The sequence below is a fragment of the Oryctolagus cuniculus genome, chromosome 6 (assembly GCF_051225735.1).
Source record: "Oryctolagus cuniculus isolate XC-2025 breed Fujian yellow rabbit chromosome 6, ASM5122573v1, whole genome shotgun sequence".
Lineage (NCBI taxonomy): Eukaryota > Metazoa > Chordata > Mammalia > Lagomorpha > Leporidae > Oryctolagus > Oryctolagus cuniculus.
In genome coordinates, this window is record NC_142872.1 from 146,523,184 (window position 1) to 146,544,492 (window position 21,309).

Below are 21,309 nucleotides of genomic sequence, written 5' to 3' on the forward strand. Positions count from 1 at the left end.
CCTCCTGTACAATTCCCTGGTAATGCGAGAACTGTTTCAACCTCTACTTGCATCAAAATGGTACCTTCTCCCCACTGGTTGTCAGGCACCCTTGTGCAGGAATAAGGAGAAAGAAATGTGCTTTTCCTTTGCTGGCCTAGGAGGGTACACTACCGACCTTTAGAGCTCTAGGCCAGACTCAAAGTCAATGCGGTCCACAAAGTGCTCCCTCTCCTGCAATATCACCAGTGACATGGGTTGCTGCAGTCTGTCCTCACCTCTCTCTCAGAACCTGGCATCTCCTCTAGCCTCTGGCTGGGGAGTTATGGATGGTGTCCCTTGCTCACTGCTGCATGTTCGCACTTTCCATGCTGCTCCACAGTGTTCCTCCTCTTTCTGTAAAATTTCAATTGCAAGCTTTTCTCCAACCTTCCCCTGGGAAGACCCTTCCTCCACTTTTCTTCTGCTATCTTCCCCTGGTCAGAATCAGCATGTCTTTTCCGTATTCAGCCATCTTAGAATTGAATTTAAAGATGCCGCTGTGGTCTGATAGCAAATAATTTCTTAATAAACACCAGCACCATTTGTTAAGTATATTATAGAATGCTTATAAACATCTTATGAGATTAGGATTAGACCCATTTGTATACATGGAAACCATGGCTCAGCTGGACTGATAATTATGCAGGTCACATATGGAAAAATAAGCAGTGAATTGATTAGAATGTCCTGATGTGTTGTAATTGTACTGTTTGCAGGTTCCTTGTGCACTCCATCTTACTGTTTCTGGATAGCCTTGGGAATTGGTATATGACCCAGTAAATCTGGGTGATCTATTGGGTAAATATGGATGTGATAAAAATATTTTCCATGTGATGTATTTTTGCATTGGACCTTTCTTCTGTGATTAACATATGCAGACTGTATAAAAAAGAGTCCAAATCCAGGGGTTGCGTGTAGAGAAACTGTTCATGATTCTGGCACTTTGGGTACAACTATAGACATTATACTGACATTACAGTATCTTACCCTGGGAACAAAGAGGAGAAAAATCTGAACTGACCGAATTCAATCCTGTTTTACTTCTAATATGATAGAAGCAAAACCATTTTTGCCTTATTAATTTGTGACATTATTTTAGTTGGAAGCAACATGATGGGATTGAAAGAATATGGATTGAGGCCTCAATCATATGTGGGTTGACATCTTCACTTTGCCACTTACTGAATATGCAATCTTGACTACTTACACCTAAAATCTAATCTCTGCATCATCTTTCATTCCATCAACCAGTACTCATTCGGCATTTACAACATGTCAGGCTGGGTGCTAGGAATTGACAAGTGCGGTAAATGGCATGCATTACTGCCTTTCATGGTACCTTACAATCTGGTGGGATGATAGCTAATAAAACAAATATCACATAAATAGTTTCAGTTGTGATAAGTACTTTGAAAAAAGTGCAAGACTGTGTATGAGCACAGAAAAAAATAACAGTCTATAATGTCAGTGATTTTTCAGCTGATACCTGAAAGTTTCATAGGATTTGGCCTATGACTGAGTTGAAGGAGAACATTCTAGGCAGAGGAAGCAATGGCATGTGCAAAGAACTTGGAGTGAGAAAGAGCTTAAAATCCTAATTCTCAACCCTAGAAGGTACATTGTTCCCTTTTTATAACATAATTTGTGATAATGCCTTTACTGTTCTAAACTGAAATTCATAATTAATAAATATAACCTATATTCACATGTGAGTAAACACCAGCAAAGAAAAGAATCCCCTGTCGCTCCCCGTCTTCGTGGAGGAACGACACAGGACCCTGCGCTGTTCTTTTGTCTGCTCGACCCTCCCCGGGTTTGCTGCTGGTTCTTCCCGGGTTGGCTACCGACCCTTCCACCTCCGTGGAAGGGCGGTTCCCCCTAGCCACTTTCCCCACTTCCGCGGGGGAGCGGCACACCGCCGGCCGGCTCTCTTGGGGGCTGCACAGGTGTTCCTCTTAGATGTTCCTGGTGCATGTTGTCTCTCTCCTCCTTTATAGTCCTCTTCCACCAATCCCAACTCTGCTACCCACATGCCGAGTACACTGCTCTCCTCCAATCAGGAGCAGGTCCTACAGTTTATTGGTTGAACTGGAAGCAGCTGTGTAGAAGCTGTTTCTCCCTTCTCAGCGCCATATTGTGGGAGAGCAGATGCATAGAATAAGTCTTAATTCCAGTAACTTAGTCTAGTCCAAGTTGCTCCCAGTTGCTCCCCACAATCCCCCCAGTATAATAAAGAAATTCCATTTATATTAAAATAATTTGTCCCAACATGTACATACTTACGACAAAAAACTCCTCTACAAAATATCAAGATCCATTGCTTTGAACAACAGAAAAATGAATAACGTAAGTGTAGCTTGATGTAGAGGGGAGTAAGAACCCAGGAAAAGGGAGGATTGGACAGCGGCCACATGAGGCAATCAATACTTTGGAGGTCTCGGTAAAGCTAAGTGAAACAAGGCAGGCACAGATTCCCTGTGTTTTCTCCCATATGTACAAGTTAATATACACATAGTGTATAAAAATGTGTGGATGTTACATTATTTAGCATATAGTCCAAAATGTCTTCACTGAACTATACCATCTACGTAATACTAGACCTTCTTCCTCACTGTATGATTATTGTCATAAATCCCATGTTATGTGATATTAATATCCCTATTTAAGAAAAAAATAATGGGTGAGAATTTTAAAGATTTATTTGAAATAGTTACAAAGAGGTAGAAGCAGAAAGAGAGGTCTTCCATTGGCTGGTTCACTCCACAGATGGCCACAATGGCCAGAGCTGAGCTGATCTGAAGCCAGGAGCTTCTTCCAGGTCTCTCACATCAGATGCAGAGGCCCAAGGACTTGGACCTACCTCTGCTGCTTTCCCAGGCACATTAGCAGGGAGCTGGGTCAGAAGTCGAACAGTTGGATTCGAACCAGCACCCAAATGGGATGCCAGTGCTGCAGGCAGAGGCTTAACCTACTATGCCACAGCACCAGCTTCATGGGTGAGAAATTATATAACACCTATAAATTTATAAATATATAAAGCTATATATGAAGTGAACAATAACATGTTAAAAGTTGTTAAATCTTAAAAAATAAGTAGATGATGGGGCTGGCGCTGTAGTATAGTGGGTAAAGCTGCTGCCTGCAGTGCCAGCATCCCATATGGACACCGGTTTGAGACCTGGCTGTTCCACTTCCAATCTAGCTGTCTGCTATGGCCTAGGAAAGCAGTAGAAGATGGCCCAAGTCCTTGGGCTCTTGCACCCGTGTGGGAGACCTGGAAGAAACTCCTGACTTTGGATTGGCACAGCTCCGGCCATTGCAGCCATTTGGAGAGTGAATCAACGGATGGAAGACCTCTCTCTCAAATAAACAAACCTTTTAAAAAATAAATAGATGTAATTTTTAAGAAAATAGAATTTGAACTTGATCCTAAGAGCAATGTAAACTTTCCTACCTCAGAATGTCATTGTAAAGATTTATCTTAAACTACATTTATCATTATTTTGTTGACTAAAGATCTAAGATAACAAATACACAATGACATTATGCCAATAAATTTGAATTAGCTCATTCTCACTTTCTAGCCACAGGCTCATTGGCAAACAGAACTCCCTGAAGCAAACAAGAATAGTAAAGGAATCAGCCTTGCTCTCATCAACATAAATAAATGACTGTCCCTCTTGGAGACTCAGAAAAGGCAACTGGGGCAGGGAAACGCTATTTATAAGCTCAAGCCAAGCCTGTGTCCCTAATTCCCAGGCTGTACTGGGAGTCCAAAGGCTCAGATGTCTGGAGAAAACTGAGGCCCAGATCGACTTAAAGCCAGGAGAGAAAAGCAGGGTTCTTAGGTTCAGCATTTCTGTGGTTCAGAAGAGCTGTGGGACCTGATGGTTAATTTGACAGAGATTGGTAAGAATTCAGAATAAAAGCATAGCAGCTCTGAGTGAGGAATGCCACATTGGTAAAGATACTTTCTGTGAAGCGTCTTCATGCCCTGTGTTTCCTGGTTTATCCCTGGAAAATGAGGTCTATGGGACAGGTCCACTGGATTAAAGATAGAGCACTGTGGAGCTTCCATGTAGTTTTACTGCTGGTGCTTAAATATTTACAAGTCTATCCTGTGATTTTGTGTTGCAGTTGGTAGTCAACCACACCAGACATTCTTTCTCTCCATTGCCTTCGAATTCTACTGAGATAGTTTTCCTTCATCCTTTTCTGCCTCTCATTTCCTGAGACAGAGTTTTCCTCTTTTGGCATAAGACCTTCCCCCAAAGGTTTGATTAAGGTTTCCCTGAAGTCTAATCAACCATAGTAAGGCATTGAGAATGAATGCCTTTTCTTTTTTTCATCATTACATCACATTTTGTTTTTTTTTTCCCCCCATCACACTGTGACTCTTTACATAGGATCATGTCTGCAGAAATAATCTCTATTAGCTATCTGTTGCTAACAAATTACCTTAAAATTTAGTGGGTTAAGCAATAAGCATACAGATTCTGTCTTTGTGGGTCAGGGATTCGAGGTTTAGGTGGATGTCACTGGCTCAGTGTCTTTTGGGAGGTTGCACTCACAATGTCATCTATGGTTGTGCAATATGAACGTTTGGGGCTAAAGTACCTGCTTCCAAGATGGCTCCATCTCTGGACCATTGGCAGGAGAATTGCAGGCCATTGATAGAGGGCCCAGTTTTTCATCATGAAGACTTGAGTGTTCATTGTCAAAGCACAGCAGCTGCTTTCTTCAGGGAGCGGGGAGGGCAGGGAAGGGGAGAGGCATTCACAATTCCTTTTTTTTGACAAGGTCTAATCTCAGAAGTTACAAGCTTTTACATTTGCCACTTTGTATTTGTTAGAATTGTTGTTCTATTTGTCTAAGCTCAGTCTACATTCAAGGAGAAGGGAGCTGGGCTGTGTACATTTTGCACAAGGCACACCAAAGAATTTGTGAAGATATGTTTACAGTCACCCTCCTCTAAGTTAAACCAAGGACCCTTTGGCCTTGGAATACAAACATGGTAATAGTTTTATCCATTAGAATGATTTCTAAGCAGGGTGACTTCTGGGCTGCTGAAAAATGAGGGGCACTTAGGAAAGCTTGGCTCACTAGGCGTCTGCCTGTTTTCACCATTTATCTGTATTTTTTGCTGCTGCAAACTCATTCAGTGCCAGATGTAGTTTTTTAGAGGGAAATACAAGATGCAGGTTCAAGCACCTGAAGAAGAATAGCACCTACCAGAAAAATGTTTTTGCAGAATATGGAAAATTTTGTCCCTGTTTCTGAAATTAAATGTAATCAAGACAAAATTATTTTCTAAAAATGATAAATGAAAGTCATTGACAAATTAATATTGCCATCAAATTGTCATCAGCCTTTGCAATTAGGATAATATGATTTGTTACAGTAACAAAAAGCTATGACTTTTGTTTCATCTCCTTTTTGCCATGGTAGCCACTATAAGTGTTTCTGTAGCTTTAAAAACTTTTAAGAACTTTAACTAGAGAGTCTATATAGTATATCTGAGCAAATACTTAAAAAATCAATAGATGACTAATCTATACCTCATTAGTGCATAACACATATCATTTAGAATATACTTTCTTGAATTGATTTTATGTCTGTTAATGCTATCTAATTCACTCTTCCCCCAGAGGCCAAATTTAAGGTGTATTTCTCTTTTATTCCACATAATACCTGAAATACAATAGTTATTTAAAGGATTATATATGATTTATGGTGCTGATTACCTCTTGGCTAGCTCTCTGCGAGTCCTCATTCGTCCTAGAGCTGTGATAGCAGCAGAGGCCCATGTGGTAATACCACATCTGTCCCAAGACATGTTAATTGCAAATAACTGCCAAGTTAACAGTGTCAGCACTTCCTTTCAAGTCATCATCATGTAAATTTAGTCAGAACACTAGGGTGCAATTTTTAAGAGGGATATTTGGTTTAACTGGATAACAGAAAGGGGGAAGGAGGAAAAGAGGGAGGTACAGAGAGAGAGAAATTCCTTTTAAAAATAGAGGGATATATTTTTCTATTTTCTGAATTTCTAGGCTTTGAACATAAACAAGTGAAATAGATATAATACATACTAGTTTTCTGACAAAACTAAAGCTCTTTTTTATTAGTGAAAATAAGCCATTTTCTGTGAATTTTTGACATAGCTTTTAAAAGCAATAAATGTTATAATATACCAAATGCATTTTTAAATGTGGGTAAGAAGTTATATAGATAAGGTATATTCATTAATTATTTGTTTTCATTGGTTCTAGACAATTTTGGTCTTATAGCAATGTTTGACTTTCCTGAACTTCTTTGCTAGTTTGGGAAAACGTGATGATAACCCTCAATATGGCATGTGCTTGTCTTTGTATTTTTTTAAAAAATGACTTATTTGAAATGCAGTTACAAAGGGAAAGTGAGAGACAGAGACACAGAGAGATCTATCTACCGGCTCACTCCCCAGATGGCTGCAGCATACAGGGCTGGGCCAGGCTGGAGCCAGGAGTCCGAAACTCTGTCCAGGCCTCCCATGTGGGTGGTAAGGGCCCAGGTCCTTGGGACTTCTTCCACTGTTTTCCCAGGTGCATTAGCAGGGGGTGGGATTGGAAATGGAGCGACTGGGACTCAAAACTGGCACTCACATAGGATACCTGCATTGTAGGCGGTGGCTTAACCCACAGTGCTCTTTCTGGCTTTAGGATGCTGGCTTTAGGATGTGTTATTCCTAATATTGAGACCTTTAAGCTTTTTATGTAGAGTAATTTTTCAGAAGACATTTTGCTTTATATTTTGTAGACCTGACCTTATACAGGGCCCTGACTGAATTCTCTTCTCTCCCAAGAGTCGAGGGCATCACAGCATTTTGCACTTCTGCAATGAACGTTAAATTCCATCAACTGAATATTTAACTTGAAATGCCCATCTTTTTAAGCCATAAAAATTGTCACATTTTCCACTAATTTTGGATAATTTACAATTTTTTAATAATCAATATTAGAAGCAATGATATTTAAGAATGAGGCCGGCACCACGGCTCAATAGGCTAATCATCCGCCTGCAGCGCCGGCACTCCGGGTTCTAGTCCCAGTCAGGGCGCCAGATTCTGTCCCAGTTGCCCCTCTTCCAGGCCAGCTCTCTGCTGTGGCCCGGGAGTGCAGTGGAGGATGGCCCAAGTGCTTGGGCCCTGCACCCCATGGGAGACCAGGATAAGTACCTGGCTCCTGCCTTTGGATCAGCACGGTGTGCCAGCCGCAGCATGCAGGCCGCGGCGGCCATTGGAGGGTGAACCAACGGCAAAAGGAAGACCTTTCTCTCTGCCTCTCTCTCTCACTGTCCACTCTGCCTGTCAAAAAAAAAAAAAAAATGAATAATCAGTGATTTGGAGCTAAAAGGAATAAACTGGCATTTGGAATGACATTCTTAAGTGCCTAAGAGGCCATGGTATTAGCAAAATCAGGTAAATGGGAGCTGGGGTTCCTGAAGCCCAATCTAAACCCTGTTCTCATCTGCCAGCAAACTACAGTGGGTTGTTGAGTACTGATTAACTATGCGCCCTGTCTCCTTTTCCCTCTCTTTTTCACCTCTACTCTCCCTCTTTTCACCTCTTTTCTCTGCTTCACTTCCTCCCCTCTGCTCACTGCCCAATTTAAGTGTGTCTGTGGTCAAAATATCAAAGGGCCCTCTGGATGCCTTGTCTTGTCATAGAAACCGATAAAAAAAAAAACCTGACACACACCTCTTCCGTATTCTTGATCTTGGTGTGGTTGGTGCATTCCTGGGACCACTGGAGAGCCCAACTTAATGACGCAGCACCTTTCCCTCTTGCTTTTGTATGTGTGTCTTGGTGGAGCTGAGCTCTGTAGGACTCCACTCTACCTTCATGGGTCAGGTTACTTTGTAGCTCCTGGCAAGGGCAGACCCATGTTCCATGAGACCTGAAGCCTAAACACCTTGGGTTACTCTTAAGAAAATAGTACCAAGTTATGAACACAAAAACAAGTAAGGAGTATTGAAGATGGCATATACAAGTGAAGGGTCATCTTAAAGCTGTCACAAAATGCTTGGCATTCTCATAATACTTGTATTCTTCTGCTCCCAAAATGCAGCTACCAAAACCCACCAATCCACTTCTAGTTCCCCAGGTGGACCCTGCTGTCACCACAAGCTTTTTTCTTTGGACAGGCAGAGTTAGAGAGAGAAAGGTCTTCCTTTTCCGTTGGTTCATCCCCCAAATGGCCAGTATAGCCAGCGTGCTGAGCTGATCTGAAGCCAGGAGCCAAGTGCACTGCCTTCCGGGGCCACAGAAAAGAGCTGGACTGGAAGAGGAGTAATTGGGACAGAACCGGCGCCTCAGCCGGGACTAGAACCCGGGGTGCCGGCTGCGCAGGCAGAGGATTAGGCACGTGAGCCGCGGCTCCAGCCACCACAAGCTTTTACACTTGTGCTTTCATCAGCCGTATGCCCATCTGTCGCTTCTCTGTGCAACTAATGCCTGCTCTTCAAGACTTCAGGGGTCAGCTTTAATAGAACACCTTCTGTGATTCCCCCTGGATGTTTCAGTTCTGAGCTGTTTTCACATTGCATTATAACTACTTGCTCTCCATCTGCTTCCCCTCCTACATGATGATCTGCTACAAGCAAAAAGTGCCCCTTTTGACTGTGGATTCTCAGCATACTGGAACTGGGCTAGGCAGTTGTTGGTTTGTTCTCTCTGTTTTAGTTGTGTGTTGCTATGTATCCAAGCCCCCTTTCCCTATGTTCCTGGTAAGGATCAGCCAATGGGAGGCATTGGGGCAGATTGGAGCGCACAAATAAAAGAAAGGCAGGATGTTTCTGCCATCAACTCCACCCCTGCCTCTTCCGCAGTCCCACTTGGGGCTACAATCCTGCTTGGCTTCTGCTCTTATTAAGCTTTTCCCTCTGTGTAGGTCCTACCAGAAGGCCCTACACTCTGAGCTCCAGTTACACCAATTTTTCCTTTTGCCCTTGCACTTCTTGGGGTGGTAGTGGCTTCCTGCTGTTGTAATTGAAGGATTGAATTTTTATTTGGCTCCTAAGCCCTTCTGTCCCTGATGTTATCCAGTCTGTATATTAAGTTCTCTAAGCCTGAAAGATCTAGAGTCATTTATATTTCCTTTTCTTAACCCTGAATTAAGCATTCTATACATCCAGTTGTTATATGAAAAAACCCCTAGGAAGAAAGACATATAATAATCAATTGCAAGGACTATTTACCTTTAAAACAACTGCATCTTTCTCAGCCTTGGCACTTTAACACAAAGCATGGATCCTGATATGCTGGTACTAGTCCTATAAAGTAACCATGGAGAAGGAGCAAGCCATGGCACAATGTATGAAAAACTGGCTGTGTTGAGTCCAATTCATCTGCCTTAATTTAACTCGATACTAAATCCAGTACTTTGCACCTAGTAGGCATCCAATCATACACTCAATGAAGAACAGACCATACTTGAATTCACTGCCAGCATTTCCCAGGCAACAGACAATATAATAACACAGCTGAAGCCTTGCTCCACAGGCTCAGCAACTTCTTGGTACAATTACAATGAAAGCATTCCCCAGACCTTGCAAATCGTCCTGGGTATAAATCCTGTGAGTTCCTCAGCATGTCTGGGATCAAAAAGGAGTAGCATGAGATTCCAGCCTGGAGTGCTTTGGTGTGGCAAGGGGACCATAGAAATGAGGAAAATCTTCCAACTCAGAGGCCAACAGGCCAAAGAAACGGGAAACAGACAATTAAGGGTCAGTCCCTGGAAATGCATTCAGTGTGAGAAAAATTAATTCTCTTAAAATCAACTCTCAGTCTTTCTCAGAGCAAAGGGCAAGTATGCAAGCAGAGGTAAGTAACTAAGGAAACATGGTGATAAACCCGGGGCTGATTGCCTAGTGTGAGGCCAGGAAGAACATGCAGTGAAGCCTGGTTTGGCAGGCAATTTGGAAAGCTGCAACTATAGCAAACTAGACAAGCATGAGCCTGCAGGTCTGGCTTAGGATGGAGAAGCAACAAGTGTAGTGGTGAAGTATAGAGATTTTAATATCCATCATCCTGGGTCATATCTGTATCACAGTCCTCATTCAGGGTTAATAGTAGTGTCTTCTCTCATAGTTCTTGTGAAGACTAAGTTTGTACTTTTAAAGTGTCTGACATTAAAATCCTAGAGAGGTCTAATGTACAGGCACATATTATACCCTGTAGGTTGGGTCATCATCTTGGTTTGTCAAAGTTCACAATCAAACTTGGTATTTCATTAATTCATACATATGTTAGATATTTCTTGAATGTTTAATATGTGACTGGCATGGTGAATTCTAAGGAAAATTAAGATCAACAGGTTCCTGATTTTGTGGACCAGACAAAATATCTGAGGATCTCTGTTAGTGGAAAGGGAGAATCAGGTTATCTGAAAGGGTTTTTAATGGGACTCTCAAGAAATATACTACTGTGATAGAGATGTTGATAAGGAGGGAGGCTATGTGTATATGAAAGCACAGAATATGTGGGAAAATCTATACCTTTTACTCAAGTTTTCTGTGAACATAAAATTACTCTAAAAGGTAGTCCATCAGAATAAGAGAGCAGAAAGGAAGGGAAGGGAAGGAAAATGAAGGGAGAATAGAGAAGGAGAGGAGAGGAGGAAGAAAGAATAGAAGACGCTTGTCTCTTATTATCCCAAATATTTTTTGGTAACTCCATGAAAAACCAAATGAACATTCCTTAACACAATCAAGGCAATCTAAGACAATCCATAGCCAGCATGTTATTGAATGGATAAAAGCTGGAAGTATGTCCACTAAAATCCAGAACTAGACAAGGATGTCCACTTTCACCACTGCTATTCTTGTAGTTCAGGAAGTTTTAGCTAGAGCCATTAGGCCATTAGACAAGAAAAATCAATTGGATACAAAATGGAAAGAAGAAAATCACATTATTGCTGTTTGCAGATGGAATGATCTTATATACAGGGAAACCAAAAGAGTCCACTAAGATTATTGGAATGCATAATAAAGTTTGGTAAAGATGCAAAAATGAATAGCCTTTGTATACACAGACAATGCCATGGCTGAGAAAGAATTTGTATGATCAGTACCATTCACAGTAGCTACAAAAAACTTGATACCTTGGAATAAATTTGACCAAGGAGGTGAAATATCTCTATGATGAAAATTATAAAACATTAAAGAAAGAGGGCCAAAAATGGAAGAATCTTCCATGTTGTGAATGAAAAGAATAACATCAAATAAAGATTCAATAGATCCCAATCAAAATACCAATGGCACTCTTCTCATTTTTGGAAAAATTTGATGCCAAAATTCAAATGGAAACACAAGAGACTCCAAATAGCTAAAGTAATCCTAAAAACAGAAATGGAAGTATCACAATATCAGATTCCAAGACATACTACAGGGCAGCTATAACAAAAGAGTCTGCTACTGGCACAAGAATAGACATGGAGACCAATGGAACAGACTGGAAAACCCAGAAATCAATCCATGCATCTACAACCAACTAATCTTTGACAAAGAAACTAAAATTAAGCCCTGAAGGAAGAACAGTCTCTTCAACAAATGCTGCTGGGGAAATTAGATTTATGTGTGCAGAAGCATGAAATAAGACCCCCTTCCTTACTCGTATACAAAAATCAACTCCAAATGGATAAGGATCTAAATGTACAAGCTGATACCATCAAATTACTTGAGAAGAACACTGGGGAAACTCTGCAAGACATTGGCATACACAAAGACTTCTTGGAAAAGACCCCACAGCATAGGCAATCAAGGCAAAAATAGATAAATAGGATTACGTTAAGCAAAGAAGCATCTTCACTGCAATCGAATCACTCAACAAAATGAAGAGGCATCCAACAGAATGGGAGAGAATGGGAGAAGATATTTGCAAACTATGAAACTGATAAGGGATTAATATCTAGAATCTATAAAGAGCTGAAGTTCACCAACAACAAAACAATTTAGTTAGGAAATGGGAAAAGGACTTGAACAGGAATATTTCAAAAGAGGAAATTCAAATGTCCAAAGGCACATGAAAAAATGTTCAGGATCACTAGCTATCAGGTAAATACCAATTAAAACCACTGTGAGCTTTCATTCACCCCAGTTAGAATGGCTCTCAAACAGTAATCAAAAAACAATAAATGCTGGCAAGGATATGGGGGGAAAGAGTGGGAGCATGAGTGGGAGGGAAGGTAGGGCAGGAAGTATCACTTTGCTCCTAAATCTGTATGTATGTAATTTGTTCACTTTTTATAATTATTAAAATAAAGACAACTAAATGTATTTTAATGTTGGCCAAATCTTATTTTTAGTAAGTTACATCTTCATTTATATTAACTATAATCATGAAAAAAAAATCACAGAACCTTATATTCATCTCTAAAGGCACTAGTACTTGTTACCCCCACACAGGAAACTTATTATAAAACCAGTGTGCACATAACCCTGGAGTATGAAATTAAAAGGTCATACTTCCTCATAATAGGCAACTAAGTGTTGGGCTAGGCATTCATTTATTCTTCCTGTATTTACTTGGCCACCTATCAACTGTGAGACTCTCCTTGCAGTTGATGCTAGAGAGATAAATAAGCTTGGTCCTTGCAGTCAATGGATTTCTGACAGTAAGCAATGCTATGGGGCAAGTGTTACCAAAGTGGGCACAGATACTATCATAGATTAATTCCTTCATTTGTTTATGTAGGAAATATTTGTTTATTGTATATCATGTAGAAGATGCTACAGAAGTGTTGGAGATATAGTTATGAGTAAATAACTTTTACCCTCTTGAATCCATTGTGGTACTCCTTATTATGATTTTAAAGAAGTTTTGAGTTGGATCTTCAATGAGTAGTAGTAGTGAAGGAGTCAAACAAGGTGAGAGGGTGTTTCAAGAGGGTATACCTCTTGCATGGAGTCCCATGAGTCTCCCAAGCTTTAATGTCCTTGTGGAAAGGCTGTTGGTACTTATCTCTGGGGACTCCATCTCAGCACCAGGTGATTCCAGCTAGGATCCTTGCAAAAGAGATTTATGATGGCAATGACTGCATTTTATCTGTAAAGAATGACTTTCTCCCTAGTTTGGTTGCCCTTTGGCATCTCATGAGCAATTACAGCCTGATGTTTTAGCATGGTAGATTTCCCATAAGGCTTATCAAAAAATATATTCAGATCCATTTTTAGATATTATAAATCTGTCAGCTTAGCTTTTAATTTTAAATTTAGTACTTAAACATTAACTTTTAACATTATTTTCATCCCAACTAAAGATCTACAGCCAAGTTCAGCTGACATGGAAATGAATACTCCTTTAGTGCAAGAACCATTTGGAATGATAGTAGTGTATTAGTCTGTATGTAGTTTGGAACACGGTATAACTTCAAGGATAATACAATCTAAAATTCTGTTAATATATTGTTGTAGCTTTATAATTTGTTTTTAAGGCATATGGAGGGCCTGGAATATTGTTTCACTTTATTATAGATAATATAAAAATCCTATTATTTTTCTCACTTAAAACAACAAGACTTTTGGCTCCCCAATCTTCTCCGCCCTTTGCTTTCTTATTAATAAGCAAAGGATAAGTCAGGAAATCTAGGGAGTTATTCCTAAGGATATATTCACAGATATCCTATGCAGCCTAATCTATGTCTTTTACTGGTGGAGAATCAGCCACCAATAAACCATGTGGTTAGGGATGACCTTGCAGCACCATGAGGTCATGAGAGGTCTCTGAGTCACCTTGCAGTTAATTAAGAGCAGCCTGGTATTAGTCATCAGTATATTTTGTTTTGCTCTAAGTCATATTAGTGGTTTCCTGCAGGAAACTGATGCCAATTATTTTTAAAATTTTATTTTTATTTTATTTGAAAGGCAGAAAGAGACAGAGACAAACAGATCTCCCATCCACTGGTTCACTCCCCAAACGCTTGTAACAACTGAGTCTGGGCCTGGCTGAAGCTAGGAACTCAGAACTCATTACAGTTCTGCCACATAGGTCACAGGGACCCATGTATCGGAGCCATCATCTGCTGCTTCTCGGTGTGCTCATTAGCAGGAAGCTGAATGGGAGCACAGTAGCCAGGACTACAACCAGGCACTCCAATGTGAGATGCAGGTGTCTCAAGCCGTGACAACTGCTGCCAATGCCCACACAAGTGATGCCAATGCTAACAGAAAAAGCACCTTTGTTGGTAAAATCCTGTAACGTACAATAAGGCACAAGAATAAGGTAAAATGTGCCAAACTCAGCTCCTGAACTAATGGTTTTCTGTCTGAACAATTTGATTAGAAATAGAACATTAAATGATGACTAGTCAGTTAGTTGTGTGCTTTAGAAACTCAGATGAGAATGTATTTTTGTTTTTAAGGAATCACTGTCTTCCTCGTTGGAACCTAAGGAAAAGTCAGGTCTTAACAGGAGGTCACAGGAACAGCTCCTGGGATCTCATTGAAGTACTGGTTTTTTGGAGCTCAGATACCACCACCAGAGCCATGTGCAATAGGACTGGCTGTTGGGAAGTTTAGCCGTGGGGAGACCAGGCTGGATGACTGCTAGCAAGGAAGAGGGGCGTTTTCCCCAAAAGATATCAGGTTATATCCTGGCTCCAAGAGGTGATTACAAAAAAAAAAAAAAAAAAAAAAAAAAGTAAGGAAGATACCCAAACTACAGGGACACACATGCTATGTACAGGATAAAAAGAAAAACAAACCCATGAGCTGCTCATCACTATCTTCTTTACCAGCCATTCCCAGAACAAATACTTTATCAACATCTTTCTGAAGTTAAGAAAGACGTTAACAGTGATTGTTTTCAAGTACTAGAATCTTCCTGGTTGTATCTTCTGATTTGTTCATAGTGAATATAGATGGCATTTATAGAAAGGGGGAAGTTATTTGTAGTTAAAAATTTTTAATCCCTTTAATGCCTACTGTCTATCAGATTGGCTGTTCTCGATTATATTCTTCACTGGGTGTTTCCAATTTGGCATAATTTCTCAGTAGGTATAACAGATGCAGCTCTGTATCCTGCTCTAAGCATTATTGCATATGTAAAGCAGACAGCACAGACTTTCTGTGGTGTGGGCCAGGGTGACCTGGACCCAGTTCTGATGAATTTGTCTTGGGTTAAGCATCATCTCAGTACAGGTGTTCTCACTTGTCAGGTGATCTTGTAATAGGACCTGTTTGGATGAGTTATTGGGGTATATGTTTCTTTGGGTTTTTGTTTTTGCCTTTTAAACTGTATCATTTGCTAATCTCACTGTAAAGTATGTGGAAACAAGAGGGCTGCTTAGTGGAAAAGAAACACAAATGGGTTTAGATTTTTATGGGACTGAATCAGCCAAATCAAACACAGGTTTTCCTGAAGCTTCCAAATATTTAATGGAAACTCACGCTCTTCAGAATATTGTTACCTAATTATAATTCATGCATTTTGCAGATACATTACAGAGTGGACTAAAAGGAAAATGTTAGACGTGTTCACTGGTGATTTCTGTTGTATTACTTGTGGAGTGCCAACTGCATACGTTGAATGGCCTGGTGCATGTAAAGAGGCCAGTTCCTGGCAGTCTGACCCACTTCAGTGGGAAGGAAAAAGATAAACTTGCATTATAGCAAACACAGACTACAGGATCAGAGACAGAACCAGTCTTCCAGAAAATTTTGCAGAAGCTACCAGAGTCAGAGTTTACTTTAAAATCCTCATGATACTCATAACCCCACTCATTCCACTTCATTGTTTTCAGCAAAGTAGTACTTTTGAAACCCAGAAGAAAGCAAAACTATCCTGATTTCATTTTACATTTTAAGAGAGAAGTTTTTTCTTTTTTTTCTTCTAAACAGGACTAACTGGTATCAAAGGGGAGAAAGGAAATCCAGGCATTGGAACGCAAGGACCAAGAGGCCCCCCAGGACCAGCAGGTACAGCTTCCTACCTAGCAACAAACTTCAGGATGCAAATCTTTATATTCACTGAATGTTGCAGATAAGAAGAATGGCCTTATTCTATCCTTGAATCTAATTGGAATGGCTCTCTTTCTCATTTGTTTTCTTGAGAGGTCAGTTTTTCAGTAACAATGCTCTCAATATAGAAGCCCAAAATGTTACAGAATACTCTAAGGTCTTATTGGTTGTATCAGAATAGGATGGGTTATGCTATATTAACAAATAAACACCAACCATTTAGTGAATTGACCCACTTAAGCTTTATTTCACACTCACACTTAATGTAGGGTGCTCTCCCCTACTATGTGATCTGTGACTTTATTAATGCATTGTATGGCCTCCCAAAGAAAGAGGAAGCACACTGGTCTCAACTTTCCAAAGAGAGTCATAGGTTACTTCCATTCATATCTCACTGGCGGGCACTAATCACACAGCCCCAAATGATTTGTATGGGATGCATGAAACCTGGGGAACTCATGGATGTTTGATGAGCACTCATCAGTCCTGTTATGGTAGTCTTATTGAATGAGCTTTGGAGAAATTTAGAGTTTTCAGTACAAAATTATGTGGTCTTAGAATGATCTCTAGATGGTCAGACTTGATATTTGAAACTGTGAAATTTACAATCCTATTGAATACTTATAATCCCAATCTTAGTCACATAGAATCTAATGCTTGGCCAGCGCCACGGCTCAATAGGCTAATCATCCGCCTGTGGCGCTGGCACACCAGGTTCTAGTCCCAGTTGGGGCACCGGATTCTGTCCCGGTTGCCCCTCTTCCAGGCCAGCTCTCTGCTGTGGCCCGGGAGTGCAGTGGAGGATGGCCCAAGTGCTTGGGCCCTGCACCCCATGGGAGACCAGGAGAAGCACCTGGCCCCTGCCTTCGGATCAGGTGTGCCGGCCGTGGTGGCCATTAGAGGGTGAACCAATGGCAAAGGAAGACCTTTCTCTCTGTTTCTCTCTCACTGTCTACTCTGCCTGTCAAAAAATAAAAAAGTTTAAAAAAATCTAATGCTTTATAAGTTTTTCTTTGTACTTTTTAAAAGATTTTATTTATTTACTTACTTGAGAGGTAGAGTTTTACACAGTGAGAGACAGAGAGAGGTTTTTCCTCTGTTGGTTCATTCCCCAAATGGCTGCAATGGCCAGAGCTGTGCTGATCCGTAGCCAGGAGCCAGGTACCTCCTCATGGTCTCCCACGTGGGTGCAGGGGCCCAAGGACTTGGACCATCTTCTACTGCTTTCCCAGGCCATAGCAGAGAGCTGGATTGGAAGTGGAGCATCCAGGTCTTGAACCAGCACCCATACGGGATGCCAGCACCACAGGTGGAGGATTAACCTACTGCACCACGGTGCCGGCCTCTTTCTACTTTAATTCTAATATTAGAATACACTTCTGAGAAAAAGGCTTAATGCAAAAGCTTCATTTTGAGTGTAAGTACCTCTGTAGGTAGAGATTGATTATGAGAATTGATCTGGTGCACATATTACAGCAGAATGGATTTTTGAGGAGTATCGATTGAGCAGAATTGAATGTATCTGAGTTACCATGCTATCCAAATATTAGGGGATACTTAGTATTTTTCATTTCAGTTCTACATGAAGCATTTCAGTTCTAGTTGAAGAATGTCTAAAGTATAGTTAGACCCAGGTCTGAAACCAAGTAGGCATATAGAACTGAAAAATTTCTTAATTTTACAAAAATTTTAATCTTTCTATTTACATTCAATATAAGTTTTGTCAATGAAGCTAGCCCAAAAAATCCTGAATTGCATATTGGGTCTCCTTGCAGATTGTCTCCTCCAGGATAATTTCTTTCAGACTCAGATTAATTTATTTTAATTACCTAGGTCCCTAAGCCAATACTAATTTATATGACTGTTTTAAATAGATTATGAAGTTTTATTTGAATGTGTATATGTGTGGTTATGTCTGCATGCCTATACATGAAATTCATAAGGAACTACATCGGGTTCATAAGGAACTGTTTGAGAAACAAACTCTAAAAATGAAATTTGTTGAGGATAGAATATTCCTTTCACTGTAATACCCAAGAGATCACAGAAAAGAAGACATCTGAACTTCCCAGTTTCCTAAGCTGATTAGAAGCATTGACCTCCCAGAGAATGTGTGCTTACAGGATGATCTTCTCTGTCCATGAAATGGGTTTAAGAAAAAAAAAAGCTCAATGGGAAGAAGGCAGTTTATGTTAATGGGCAACATACGTATGTTTGCTTCTTGTTGTAGTTAGTTTACTTTTAAGTTGTTTTAAGACTCAAGCTGTTATGGTAAAAGATCAACACTTCTCATTTATCTGTGCTTCTTAGGACCTTCAGGAGAAAGTCGGCCTGGCAGTCCTGGGCCCCCTGGCTCTCCTGGACCAAGGGGTCCACCTGGTCATCTGGGGGTGCCTGGACCCCAAGGTCCTTCTGGCCAGCCTGGATATTGTGACCCCTCCTCGTGTTCTGCCTATGGTGTGGGAGGTAAGTCCCAACCTTTGGTGGGCTTTGAGCAGACCTTTACTATGGTTAGTACCAAAATGTGGTAAGAGTGGGATGAAAGTACATCGCTTATAAGAGGGAAACAGAGCTTGAACTCTTCACTACCTTAATTTATCCAGAGGCGTCCAGAGGCAAATTACTTGAGGTTACTTCTTTAAAAACTTTAAGAGGAAATTCAAAGTGACAGTGTATCTTGGGGTGCTTTCAGATGGTAGATCCACATAGACTTGGCCTGTGACCTCATGTTTGATCACGTGATGGACATGATCAGATGTTCTGTGGAGACTCCTAGTCTCTGTCAACTATTGCGGTGCAGCCATGCCATATTGTAAAATTTCACTGTTGTGGAAACCTCCACGTTAGAACTTCCTCCATAATGGGCTGCTCCCCTGAGATTCTCATGAGCGACCTCCTGCCTGCCTTAGGTGGTGAGGGATAGTCTTAAGGAGACACAGAGTGGCCATGTGGTCCATGTCTCATCACTAACTCCTGGGCTGAAATTCTGAAAGATTATGCTTCTTAGGAACATCTGCAGTTTGCATGCTGCTGTGCTGTGGGAGCTTTTCTGACACAGTCACTCTCGGAAGCATCAAGGGGACCCTTCAGAGACTGCTCTGGGGCAATTCACTTATTAGTCAGTGAATTTACATGTTTTGCTTCAGGAGAAATTTAACCTTGGTTACCAGCGACATTGGTCAAAGTTTTGCTGATGTGTTTTTCTGTGTTCATCTTTTCCCTCCCTGCTTTCTCAAATCCCCCTGTCTTATATTAAGACCTGATTCCTTACAATGACTACCAGCACTGAAGTGAAAATCCTCCACTCTGGTTACATTGGCCTGGGCATTTGGCTTTGGATACAGAACTGTCCTGTTGACCACCACCACCATCAAGCCCCTGCCCCTAACAATGGACACTCTGCTTTCCTGCCTCACCTGCTTCTCTGCCTTCCCGTTTTCAAATCTCTTAGCTCCCTGCTACAGACACAATCCAGCGATAACATTGGAACTTTACCAAATTGTGTATGTCCACTGCAATAGAAACAGCTCTGTCAGCCTAGGTAGAGGTAGATGTTTGTATCAGCAATTTATCCCAAACTCCCCTCTGTGAAGGCTCTGTAATCAGTTTACCTAAATATGCCTTCTCTTATTCCCTGTCCCCACACAAGATGGATGGGCATCTTTCTCCCTGACCACCTTACTTTCTGTTCTTTCCCAATGACCTCCCTGGTGATGGAATTCTAACAAGAGATTGATTTTTAAAATATATTTTTCTTTTATAATTCTACTGAGTTTCCAGGGTTTCTTTTGTAAATAAAACATAATATTTAAGCAGTTGGCTATGGTTCTGGTTTTCTAACAATTTCTCTAATATTTCTTTCTTTTATTAATCCTCTGTAACCCTGTGGGGAAGGTGCAAGCGATGTGGTGGGTTAAGGCATCTACTGCTTTCTACCCAAGCAGGATATCTCTGTAGTGTACTGACCAAACCCGCATCTCTAAGGACCCATGTGGGAGGAGACTATCAATGTATGGTGTCTGGGTCCTATCAAGTCCCCACCCCCACTTTTCCTCTCTAGCTCCCCATCCGGATCAGCCAGAATTCACCCCTGTCCAAGATGAGGATGAAGCCATGGAACTGTGGGGCCCTGGGATCTGACAGCCTCAGGAGAAATTTGAAGACCAACAACAAAAACTCTCAAGAAACCTTTTTCAAGAAAGTGTTGTTATTTGGTTTGTATGCTATTTTGGGAGGGCTCATTTCAGCAGTGTTAATAATATTAAAATTATCCAAAGAGGAGATTAACAAAAAAGTATATCAAAAAATCACCTTGATCTATGGCACCATAGCAGTGATTGCCTGTTGTGGTTTTAATGACATACCAGATAAAAACTCCGTTCCAGAGAAGAGTGCTCAAAAAGGAATTGGGTAAAATAAAATTGAACCTTGGAATTTTCTCTCTCCAGTCCTGAAATGAACAAGATAGAGAAGGTTGTGTTTGAGGAAAATGGGGTCCCTGTAGCGATAGGATTAACCGAGAGTCAAAGATTGTACTGACTACCCTACCCACTATGGGAATGACCTGGACAATAATAAAAAAGGGATATTATTGGAGAAACTACCTCTTGCTTAATTGATCTGTCCAATTCTGAGATTATTTGGTAACTGGTTTCACGGGTATCCAAAAATGTGTCAGAATATAATCTTTATGAATTTGGTGATTTAAAAAGTAGACATAGGTTTTCAGTGGGTTTTGTCTCATGGAAAAAAATGACTTCCACCAGCACTGATGAAAAAGTACTCCAGTTGTAATAAGTGACTTGTCCAGCAGTAAGTTCCAGGACTTGCCTCCCCTTGTCTACAGGGATTAATTTGTACATGTAGATAATTTTTTGCAAACCAATTTTTATTCTCTTTTGTAAGCAAATAAAAATTTTAAACAATGTATATCGGTTCTTTTTATTGCATTTATAAATATTATCTTAAATTTCCTGGTCTTAGCTGAGTGTCACCAGAAAAAAGTTGCATTTCTTTGGGTAAGTATTCAAACTTTCACCCACTCATTCATTAGGAAGCTTAACAGAGGAAAGGGTAATTTTGAACTAAGGCTGACAGAATTGTATTATTCACTGTAATCTGCCATGCAGTAACAGCAGTTCAAATGCCTAACTCTTGCTAAGTAAATGCTTTCCCATGGCTTTACAAGGAAACGGTCTATCTTCTGGTATCCAGAAAAGCCTGAAAATCTCTAGAAAGAGAAGAAATGAAGTTGAATCTAATAGACTCTAACCCTTTTTGCCCACAAACAAA

General features: G+C 40.6%; 1 protein-coding gene across 7 annotated transcripts in view; it reads left to right on the plus strand.

The window, feature by feature from the left end:
- COL14A1 (collagen type XIV alpha 1 chain) overlaps positions 1-20,946 on the plus strand; it is a 253,291-nt gene extending 232,345 nt beyond the window's left edge. For 4 of the 7 annotated variants that reach the window (XM_002710753.6, XM_008255862.5, XM_017341504.4 and 1 more), the window contains exons 46-48: positions 15,898-15,975; positions 18,328-18,483; positions 20,078-20,946. In XM_002710753.6, the coding sequence (XP_002710799.3) occupies positions 15,898-15,975; positions 18,328-18,483; positions 20,078-20,157 (314 nt within the window). In that variant the 3' untranslated portion in view covers positions 20,158-20,946. Of the gene's footprint in view, positions 1-15,897; positions 15,976-18,327; positions 18,484-19,274 lie in introns of all 7 variants that reach the window. The other 3 variants (XM_008255863.5, XM_070075442.2, XM_089335638.1) reach the window with 1 other exon arrangement.
- Positions 20,947-21,309: the final 363 nt, after the last annotated feature.